Source organism: Lycium ferocissimum, chromosome 8, assembly GCF_029784015.1.
Source record: "Lycium ferocissimum isolate CSIRO_LF1 chromosome 8, AGI_CSIRO_Lferr_CH_V1, whole genome shotgun sequence".
Classification (NCBI taxonomy): domain Eukaryota; kingdom Viridiplantae; phylum Streptophyta; class Magnoliopsida; order Solanales; family Solanaceae; genus Lycium; species Lycium ferocissimum.
Window position 1 is genome coordinate 48,843,443 of NC_081349.1, and position 12,179 is coordinate 48,855,621.

Sequence of the window (12,179 nt, forward strand, 5' to 3'; positions counted from 1 at the left end):
AGTGGACTATAGTGCTTGAACTGGTTCATGCAGTCTTGGAACTTGATCAGTTGGTGGTGCAGGATTTATTCCTATAGCCTGCTCAGTTTTTGATCCTTGAATTATATATGTTCCTGACTGTATGCTTGTATCCATACCTCTTTCATAAGTTGTATTAGTATGATGGTACCTGTTATTATTTTCAGTAGCACCTACATGAGACACTTCAAGAATTACATCAGTAATATTGTCAAGATTGAATGTAGTTTCTTCACAAGGCATATCTGTTGTATTTGTAAATATTTGTGGAGTAGAATTGTATTGTGCTTGCTTGAAGGGGAATTCAGACTCCTTGAATTTAACATCCCTATTAACAAAGAAGTTATTCTTTTTGCAAATCATAGAGCATGTACCCCTCCTGAACTTCAGAATATCCCATTAATACTGATGGTTTAGTTCTAGTCTGCAGTTTATCCGTTTGAGTGTTGTCTTTAGCATAACACAAACAGCCTACAACTCTTATGTGTGTTAGGGAAGGTTTTCTGTTATTAATTTCTCATAAGGAGATGTGTTAATAATAGATGAGGGTAGTCTATTTAATATATATACAGTTGCAAGTATACAGTGACCCCAAAATATTATAGGATGTTTGCCTGGAATCTAAGTGCTCCTATAACCTCTAGGATATGTCTGTGTTTCCACTCAGCAACACCATTCTACTGAGGGGACTATGCACAAGATCTTTGATGTATTATGCCCAGATTCTTAAATATATTATTGCATGTGTCATTTATAAATTCAGTACCATTGTCAGTTCTGCATATTTTTACAATCTTGTTAAACTATGTTTTCACATAGGTTAGAAAATACTTAATTATGACACATACATCAGATTTCAACCTTAGTAGATAAATCCAAGTGATTCTAGGGTAGTCATCAACTATAGTAAGAAAGTACTTTTGTCCATTAATAGTGGGAGTCTTATAAGGACTCCAAACATCCATATGCACAATATCAAAGCTACTAGTACTTGTAATACTACTTGTAGGGAAAGGTAGTCTGACTTGCTTAGCACATGGACATAAAACACATTTATTAACTACATTTGATATAGCGCATGATTACTCTATTAGGCAGTAACTTGTTGAGAACATAAGGTGATACATGGCCAAATCTTTGATGCCATAAACTGATATCAGTTGTACTAGGTGATACTGTTGCTTGAGCACAGACTTTAGCAGCCAAGTTTACTTCATTTGGATGTTTATATACTAATATGTAGAGATCTTCCTCTTCTTTACCAATCTCCTTCACCTTCCCACTTGAGAGATCCTGAAATATACAAAAATCAGGATAGAACAGTGTAACACATCTGAGTTCCTTAGTGATATTTGAAACAGACATCAAATTGTATTTGAACTGAGGAAGTAAAAATACATTACTCAGTGTATTATTAGGTGAGATTGAAATTTTTCCAATATGTGTTACTAAACTAGTGTCCCCATTTGGTAAATACACTATTTTAGGATTTAAGATTTTCTCAATAGTGAACTTATCCAGTAGTTTTATATCAGATACCATATAGTTTGTAGCACAGTCTGTAATCCATTTGGCTATTTCTGATACTAAACATGATTGGCTTATACCTTTACATGTCATGTCCCCATCAACAGTACCCAAATTGACAATATGTGCCCTGGCTTGATTAGTCCTATTCAGCATTCAAGTAGTTTCTCATACTGGCTTCTGGTGAATACACGAGATCCAAGAGCCATTTGCTGATGCATTTGATTTATAGCACTCACTTGAGTTCCAACATTCATCTGATTCTATTATTGTCTCTTATATAGACCTGTCACATTAGCTATAACCTGATCCTCTTATGCATTATTGTTCTTTGAACTGGTTGTGAGCATTAGTTTGAGAATTTTCAGTTTGCACAACATAAGTTACAGATCCTTGATGACCACCTTGATATCCAGACCCTTGGAAATTCTGATCATGACCATGATAATTTCCACCTCCTGGTCCTCCTTTTCTCTTCTTGAAACTTGGAGGATATCCTACTACTTTGTAGCATGTTTCTTTTGTGTGTTTCCCTTTAATTTGCAGACCTCACATTGCAGATTATAGTCCTTCTTGTACTTCTGGTAACTAGTACCAGCACCATTCTTTGAGTATAAGGCTATTGGATCATAGTTATTCATAGGTGTTGATCCTAACAGGCCAGCTGAAGTAGATGCATTGGTCTTTTGTCTTTCATCATTCACAATCATAGCATAGGCTTGATTTAAAAATAGAAGTGGTGACAGAATTAAAATCTGACTTCTAGCTTGCATATATGAACTGTTTAACCCCATCAGAAATTGGTATAGCTTATATCTTTGAATATATGCAACAAAATCTCTAGATCTTTCACAATTGCAACCAGTAGAAGGGACTAAAGACTCAAATTCATTCTACGAGTTCTTGAGTTTAGTAAAATACACAGAAACTGAACTTGTTCCTTGTGTCAAAGTGGCAATTTCTTTATGTAAACCAAAAGTTCTTGAGCCACTAACTTCATCAAACCTTTCTTTTAATTCTTCCCATACTGCCCATGCATTAGAAGCATATACAACTCCAAGACTACTAGACACTGCATTCATGATCCAAGACAACACAGTGGCATTGACCATTTCCCATTGATCCCACAAATCAGCACTAAAACTTTATTTCTTATAATTGCCTTCTACTAAACCAAACTTTTTCCTTCCTAGAAAGGCTAGTCTCATTGATCTACTCCAGAAAGAATAGTTTCAGTACCAGTCAACTGAATTGAGATCAAGGAAATGTCATTTACATCATTAGAATGCAGATATAGAGGGTGATACCTATCCACTGATTGTACAGTGCCAGTTGTGGCTTCTAGTTGTTGTTGAGATGGGGTATTTCCAACGTTAGCAAGATTTTCAGTGGTTCTTTCAATCTTGATTGAGTTGTTCGTCATTGTTAACAATGTACTTCAAGAAATGAGAAGAGAGCTTTGAGTATGTATTGATAGAATTTGAAAGCAACTTGAATTGACTCAGAAAAACCAAAAAATTGCATAATTCACTTTTAGCGGAATTAGTGAATCTTTATGAATGAAGATCATAACTAATGACTCTTGATTGGAGTCTTGGCTCTGATACCATGCAATTATTGAGAATTCATATCAGTTCTTAATGAACTTTGAAGAAATATACAGATCAAAGAAAAGGAATAATAGGCAGTTGAGAAATAAGAGATTGAAGAAGAGAGTAAATCATGTATTCATTATGATTAAGCTTATCCAATACAATGACTAATCATATGTACATATATACGAGTGATTAGGCTTAACTACTCGGCTAATGTAACCGACTTCCTAACTAACTACCAGCTGTCATAGTACCTAACTTCTGTGACAGTATACACGAATATATAGGAAGATACACACGATATAAACTTCGGTTACATTATTCAACACAGTCCTTCAATGAGACACTCTCTTAGTTCTCCATGAATTCATTATGATATATAAATATACTGATATTGTATCATGGAGGACTGCTTTAGTCCTTCTCTTAGTCCTACATGATACCATCATGATATATAAATATATTGAGATGGTATCATGGAGGAGGGTTTTGGGAGAGGGAGTACTCGGATAAATATTTTCGACCGACTGTGTAAAAGCAAAATTATTAGAGGAGGGAGTATGCAGGGTAAATATTTTGCATTTCAGGGGTATTTTGCGTTGTTTTTCCAATTATATAATGGAAAAACTATGTATATATACATATTGAGGAGAAATTTTTATGAAACGTGACGATAGTTTTCCTTATTTACAAAACCTAAAGAATAATTACAACACTTGACAGTATATGAATACTGTATGAAGTCAAGTATATTGAGTCTAGAAAATTTTATTTTTCTCTGCAAAGTGTGTGATTAGTGTATGAATACAGTACGTATATTCATACAACTTTCATACACAATTCACACATGTTTTTCATGCTCACCGGAAAATAGTCAGATTTGATCGTGTTTGTCTATTTCAGCGTTTCGCCGTTGAAGCAACGCCGTTAACAACACCACGCGCCACCAGCTATCTCTTCCCTCCGCACCGGATCTCGGCGTTGCTCCGGCGTTTCGCCGTTGAAGCACGCCGTTAACGACTCACGCGAAGTGTATGATTAGTGTATGAATACAGTAAGTATATTTATACAACTTTCATACACGATTCACACATATTTTTCATGCTCACCAGAAAATATTTAGATCCGGCCGTGTTTGTCTATTCCGGCGTTTCGCCGTTGAAGCAACTCCGTTAACAGCACCACGCCGCCACCCCCGCTATCCTCTTCTCTACCAAAGCTCCTGTGGATTCCACCGCCGGAGGATGGACGGAACCCTCGCTGGCGGGGAGACCATTAGCGGTGGTGTCGTTTGGGTGTTGGAATGGTTTTTTTGGTGGAATGTGTATTTGTATAGGTTTTGTAATGTTATATTTTGTAAATAGAAAACTATCGTCGCATTTCGTAAATATTTCTCCTTAATATGTATATATACGTAATTTACCCTTATATAATTACACACTATTGCAGCCCAATCCAATGATATCTTCTATGGAAGTCTATTAAACACCAATGATGAAGCTTTGAAAGCTTCTAGAAGGCCTATGACGGGAAGGACCTTCAAGACAAGCTAATTGAGTTTCAATTTGAATTACACTTATGTTGGTATAAGAGCCAAAGAGCCCATTTGGCTTTAGCTTATAAGTTGCTGAAAATAGCTTATAACTTTTATTTTGACTTTTTTGAGTGTTTGGATGGCAGTTTTTATAAGCTATTTTGTGCTTAAAATAAGCTAAAAAAATAAGTTGGCCCGTTTGGCTTAGCTTAAAAAAAGCAGCTAAATAGCTTATAAGCCAAAAAAAATAAGTTGGGCTACCCCAACTTCTTTTTTTTTTTTTTTGGCTTATAAGTTGTTTCTTATAAACATTTTTAGTTTATAGGCTGCTTTTTTGTAATACATCAAACGGGCTCTAAGACATGAAAATTTGTTAATACGACCAAATTGAAGTCCAAATGGCAAATATTATAGGGAATTTTACATAAATGACTAACATTTAGGGGTTTTAAATTGGGCATAGCTACATTTTAGCTAATTACATTTCGCAGCTACAGTCGCGCACTACAGTAGTTTGCTACAGTAGATTGTATTCAAAATTCTGTTGAGTCAGATTTCGTTGTATTCAAGTCAAATGTATTCAACTAATTTGTATTCAAGTCAAATGTATTCAACACTTTTACATTGTATTCAGTTTATTATATTTAAAATCGGTTGTATACAAAAAAATATCCTTCAAAATACAAGAAATAAAATACACCCCAAACATTGGATTGTATGCTAAAAATTAATGAATACACTGTATTGTGTGATAAAAAATTATTGAATAAACTCATAAACAAACACTATTTTCCAGATCCGGCACCGAAAAATGTTTCCAGATCCGGCACCGAAAAATGTTTCCAGATCCGGCAAAATTAATGAATTATCTACAGGTATTGTAATGTGAATCTAAGATATCATAAACATTCTTTGCAGTTTCTCCGCCTACATAGCAGCAATTTTTTGTGATTCTCATTCTTGCCAATACATAATGTACTGCACATTGCACGTTCTCTATGACTCACATCTTGCTCGGAATACTTCTATTAGACTCACCGCTACATGTAAGTTCTGAAGGCCTAAAGTTAAAGACCAGCCTATTTGAATGGAAAATATTAAAGACCAAATCATTTGGAGGGAAAACCGTGCAATTTCTTCAAAACTTGCTTTTTTCCGGTCAGAGACAGAGAATACGGAGAAGACGACTGACGTTGGTCGGATCTAGACGGAGAAGACAACAAATACTCAGAGAAGACGAAGAAGACGCTGGAGAAGACGGCTGGGCAGTGGCGGTGGTGTGGAGTTGTACAGTTCGCCGGAGAAGACGGTTGCTCCGGTTCACCGGAGCTGAAAGCTCCTCGCCAGAGCAGTGGGGAAGAGGAAAGAGAGAGAGATGGGAGGTTTGGGTTGGAAGTAAATAATGTGATGATGAGTATTCTACCTTATATATATATATATATATATATATATATATATATATATATATATATATATATATATATATTTAGCTATAGGATGTAATTAATCTAAACTATAGCTACTAAATCTAAATATGTACTAGAGTTAGTTATGTCACGTAGTTATCCCACTATTCTATTATAGGCCAAAAAAAGTGCTCTTAAAAGTTCCAAGGAAAGAGTCCAAATTTGGCTAAATTCAAATCAAGAAGCTTCAAAATGGGCAATTGGCGCGAATGCCCCTCTTTTGGGCTGGTCTTTAGATTTTGCCCCTCAAAATGGTGGTCTTTAATTATTGTCCTTCCGAGCAAAAGCAACATAGTAAAAAGACATTATTACCCACGGCGAATTACATATAAAAACAAATATCGTTATTCTCGAATCTTGCTTCTTTCATATCGTTAACCCGGAGCCAACTTCGTTCCCAATTTTTCACATTATTCAAATCGTTGTTCCAAGCTAGATTTCTCGATTGATTTTCTTGCTACAACATACGTAAAAGGTACAAATCTTAATTCAACTCAATTTAACGATTTTATTGAGTTTAGATTGTTAATATTTGAAAAAAATCATCTTCTACGACACGATTATTAAAAACGGATGACATACGGCTCAGATTGAAAATTGCGCATGATAAAATTAATCAACAAAAATAGAATTGATTGGATTTGTTGCTTTGTTCGATTTTAATTACTTTATACCTTAATTAAATTAGTATACAATGCTTATTTACTTGAAATTGTAATAATAATAAATTCAATTTAAATCGAGGCAATGCTTATCGATTTAAACTTGAATTAAGGCAAGCGTGTACGGGAGGCAAAAGGTCAATTTACAAAAGCGTACGGTATGCCGTCTACGGCAACTTTCGAACAATTTCATAACAAGTATGCGGAGAAGGCAAAATTTCTGGTTTATATAGAAGTATAAATTAGTCCGGTTGCGTCAATCTCTAATTGCAATAAGCTCAATTTTTTTATTGCGGGCATTTGATTTAAATTGGATGAAGGTAGAGGAGGTTTTCAATTTTTTTATTTTTTTAAACCAAAAACAGTTATTGCATTATCATCAGCAAAACAAAAAGTGCTCATGCCGGAGGAGGCAAAAGTTCAATTTACAAAAGAGTATAGTATGCCGTTATCGGCAATGTTATGAACCAATTTCATAACAAGTATCGGGAGAAGGCAAAATTTACTGGTTTATATAGAAGTATAAATTAGTCCAGTTGCATCAATCCTCTAATTGGAATAATTGTTGCAGGCATTTGATTTAAATTGGATGAAGGTAGAGGAGGTTTTCATTTTTTTTATTTTTTTAAACCAAAAACAGTTACTGCATTATCATCAGCAAAACAAAAAGTGCTTATGCCGGAGGAGGCAAAAGTTCAATTTACAAAAGAGTATAGTATGCCGTTATCGGCAATGTTCTGAACCAATTTCATAACAAGTATCCGGAGAAGGCAAAATTTTGGTTTATATAGAAGTATAAATTAGTCCAGTTGCATCAATCCTCTAATTGCAACAACTGTTGCAGGCATTTGATTTAAATTGGATGAAGGTAGAGGAGGTTTTCAATTTTTTTATTTTTTTAAACCAAAAACAGTTATTGCATTATCATCATCAAAACAAAAAGTGCTCATGCCGGAGGAGGCAAAAGTTCAATTTACAAAAAGAGAATAGTATGCCGTTATCGGCAATGTTGTGAACCAATTTCATAACAAGTATAGGAGAAGGCAAAAGTTACGAGTTTATATAGAAGTATAAATTAGTCCGGTTGCGTCAATCCTCTAATTGCGTTACGGGCATTTGATTTAAATTGGATGAAGGTAGAGGAGGTTTTCATTTTTTTTATTTTTTTAAACCAAAAACGATTAGTGCGTTATCATCGCAAAACAAAAAGTGCTCATGCGGAGGGAGGCAAAAGTTAAATTTACAAAAGAGTATAGTATGCCGTTATCGGCAATGTTGTGAACAAACTTCGAACAAGTATGCGGAGAAGGCAATACTTCTATTTAGAAGCCATTATAAAATTCTACAAACCTACGGATACTTACACTTCATTACACATACATTTAAATATATATATGTCCCAAAACATAAAATCCTAACTTCATAAGTACATCAGTTCTAATTTCATGTGTACCCATTCCAAATTGCCCCATCGTCAATTTGGCCAGTGTGCTGGAATAACCTCTGCCTTACAAATCGTAATTCTCTTCGCAGATCATCATTTTCTCTACTTAGAGCACCGTAAAGAGCCCTCAGAAAATCTATGTCTCTTTTGATATCAGCAATTTCATGAGTAATTTGCAAATTTGCAATATTAGGATGAATTTGGTTATGAAGATGGGCATGTTCATGTGCTTGCCCGTGGCCATCATTAACATGTACAATATGTTGATTTTGGTTCATTTTGTATGTGATTATATCGATTTTCAGAAGTAAAGTGTTTTTTTTTTCCTTCTTCCAAAAGTTGTGTTGGTTTATATAGAAGTATAAACCAATTGGAATAATTGTTGGATGGATTTGATTTAAATTGGATAAAGACGAGAGGAGGTTTTTCGGTTTCATGAAAATAAGCGTTGCAATCTCATTGGAATAAGCATTGCGAAACGATTACTCGTTTTTGAAGAATCTTTGGTAGCGGCGAACACGTTTACAAAATGGTAGAGTATGCCGTGTACGGCATACATCATGACTTTACATACGTAAAAAGTCTGCTTTGGGAAGGGAGAACTTAAATTTTCAAAACTAACAACTTAAATACATTTCATTTTGGTTTTTCTCAAGTGAATCTTTCTTTATGCGGGAAGTTTAACAAAAAAATGACACCAAGATGCATCTACGTAGCCTTGACGGCAAATGGGACGCCACCTACAATTATGTTAATCATGAAACCAAGCTAATACTTGTCAATGATGGTGTAAATTTTCAACAATTCACTCGACGGATATTTGCGGGGCATACACAAGATACTCGGCAAAAAGAGACCAACATATGGTTTGACACCGGTGAGAAAACATCAAAGGGATGCGTGTAACAAACGACATTGATCTTCACACTTGCTTGTACCCGCTCAACAACAATGACAACTTCGAAATTCCCGTTTCATATTAGAGTTCAATTCAGGCGATGCGGAGAACAACCCATTACAAGAACATCATAATGACTCTATCCTAATGACAGAAGGACAAACCATAGAGGAAATTGACAAACAACTTTGCATTGCTTATGAAGAAGACATGTACGAAATTGGCTTGGATGATGAACAACACGACCACTATTGGACATAACCTTGGGATTCCACGTAAGCGAGAGCGAGATAGTAACTCCTAACCGGACACCTCGGCGGCTCTGATGGCAATCGCCAAACATTGAGCAAGTTGTAAACAATGACCTTTCTCGGCATCCAACTTGATGAATGTTATATCACTTACTCCGAGCATGACGGTTGAAGAGCGAAACACGACCATGCAACAAAAGAAAGACACTCGAAGAGGAAGAGGATACAAAATGATACACAAATTTTGACACCTAGTGCATCGATTGATCAAATAGAAGTTGGCATTTTATTCAAAGACAAAGATACCGTGAAAAAGTGCATGAATAACATTGCAATTACTCGTCATCAACGGTACAAGGTAGAAAAGTCATGCACGCAACGGTATTACATCGGATGTGTTGAACCAACTGCATTTGGCGTTTCCGCGGTTCAAGGTTCGGAGGATCGAACTTTTCAAAGTAGTTAACTTTGAAAAGAGACATAGTTGTTCAATAAATTTCATCGCCTCGACATGAGGAATGCAACTTCAAAAGTCATAGCGGAATACATTACGGACCTAGTACGCCATACACTACAAGAGATAACACCCAAATTTGTCATTGAAGAAATGAGAAGCGAGATATGGCTTGCACATTGGTTACCACAAAGCATGGCGTTCCCTCCAACACGCTTATAATGTCATAAGAGGAAGCCGCGGAAAAATAACTACACACTTCTACACCGCAATATCTTCGCATGATGAAATTAAGAAATCCAGGACGATTGCTAACATCAAATGGACCGGCCCCGACAATAAGTTTAAGTATGCTTTTTTCGCTTATGGAGCATCGATTGAGGGTTGGAAACACTGCTGCGGAGACCGGTAATAATGGTGGATGCAACCTTCTTGAAATCAAAATACCGCGGTGTGCTCATGATAGGCATGTAGCAAAGATGGAAACAACGGCATATTTCCTCTAGCATTTGGTATTGCGGACTCTAAGAATAATGAATCCTACGGTGGTTCTTCAGACACGTGAAAAAGGTGTTTGGCACGCGCGAACCTATCAATTCTTTCCGATCGCCACGCATCAATTGTACAGCGCAATCAAGCGTATCCGGATACCCGGCATGGAATATGCATCTACCATGGAGAAGAACTTGCAAAAATATTTCCCGTACGAGCGATCCTATCAACTTTGTTCTACAATGCGGACAACTACTACAAACGAGGGCGAGTTTCGTACCTATATGTCACGGATACAACAAATCGACCCAAAAGGCTACGAGAATACATAGAAGAAGAACCACCCCCGAGAAAGATGGGCACGTTCATTCCACACACAGGGCGTTACAACATGCTCACAACGAACAATGTCGAGACAATGAATTCGTATTAAGGAAAGCAAGGAGTTGCCAATAATGGCATGTATTGATTACATCGAGAACAAGGCAAAAATTGGTTTTACCGAGAGAAAATTGGATGCGACGGGACCGTCCCATGACACGACATGTTGGTGAAAAGATGCGCTTTCAAAAAGATAAGTAGAGGCTTCACAATGAAAGTAAGTACATTTTCCCAACATACACTTCAATATTAGTTTGGTGAGCGATGCATAGTTTAATTTTAACCAAACACAAAAGTTATCTTTGGATAAAGGAAGAACTATGACCCCGTTTTATACTTAGATTACTTGGGAAGGAGCGATTCTTATTTTAACTAGCATGGAATTATGCGGTAAGGGCATAATTATGATTATTTGTTTTTATACTCACAATGAAAGTAAGTAGATTTTACCAACATACACTTCAAATCTTAGTTTTATGAGCAATGTATAGTTTAAAATCAAACAAACACAAAAGTTATCTTGGACAAAGGAACAAGCTGTGACCCTATTTTATAAATAGTTCGCCGGAAGGAAGGCGACTCTTATTTTCATCGTACGGGAAGTATGCGGAAAGGGCATAACTCTCACATAATCCGAAAATTGCCCGAAAAAATATCACTCATTTATATTGTCAATTTCCACGGGTAGAAAACATAACTCGTCAAATTTGTTGTGAAAGATGAAGGATATCAATACAATGTGACACGAAGAATATGACTTGTGAGTGCTTGGAGTTCCAGCGACGAGTTACCGTGCACACATGCTACCATGGCGATTATAGACAAAGAAGTTTGCCAAAATCTACATGCGTAACGGATTGGTTCGAGAAACAAGCACGCCAAGAGACATACAAAGGTGAAATACTATCGGTTGGAAATCAAGACTCATGGATTATTCCACAAAACATTATGGATATTAAAATAATGCCGCCTGATGTTAAAATAAGACCTGGAAGAAAACAAACAAAAAGATATCGCCCAAGAAGAGAATCGACAAAGTACACATACGGATGTGGTAGATGCAAGTTCTTTGGACACACTAGGGCAACTTGTAACCACAGTCCAGCTCTCAATCCATATTCAAGACGATACAGGAAGAGGAAATTGTCATCCTAACATCACACTCTTATACATGGTTTATATGAATTGATCTTATGATTCTTGACGCATAATGCGCACTCTGCCTGAAAGAAATGGCAAAACTTTGGTAGTACTAAGGCCCGAGACTTCAAGCATCAATCACACATTTATTCTTCGTCCATTCTTTCTTTTATTATTTTCTTTTACTAAGTTGTTATCTTCTTGTTGTTGATAATAAAAAACTATATAAGAGAAAGAGATAAATGTCCTACATGAAATCTACAATTCTCTACCATAAAACATTGAGGAAAAAGAAAAAAAAATCATCAAATTTAATT

The 12,179-nt window shown here is 36.0% G+C and overlaps 1 protein-coding gene across 1 annotated transcript; it reads right to left on the bottom strand.

Moving 5' to 3' along the window:
- Nucleotides 1-931: 931 nt before the first annotated feature.
- On the bottom strand, nt 932-3,260 carry LOC132067028 (uncharacterized). Its single transcript, XM_059460190.1, has 2 exons — nt 2,822-3,260; nt 932-1,311 (listed from the first exon to the last, which is right to left on the bottom strand). Exons 1-2 carry the CDS (start codon nt 2,966-2,968, stop codon nt 1,075-1,077), a joined length of 384 nt encoding a protein of 127 aa, XP_059316173.1. The 5' UTR covers nt 2,969-3,260; the 3' UTR covers nt 932-1,074.
- Between the last annotated feature and the right edge of the window lie 8,919 nt (nt 3,261-12,179).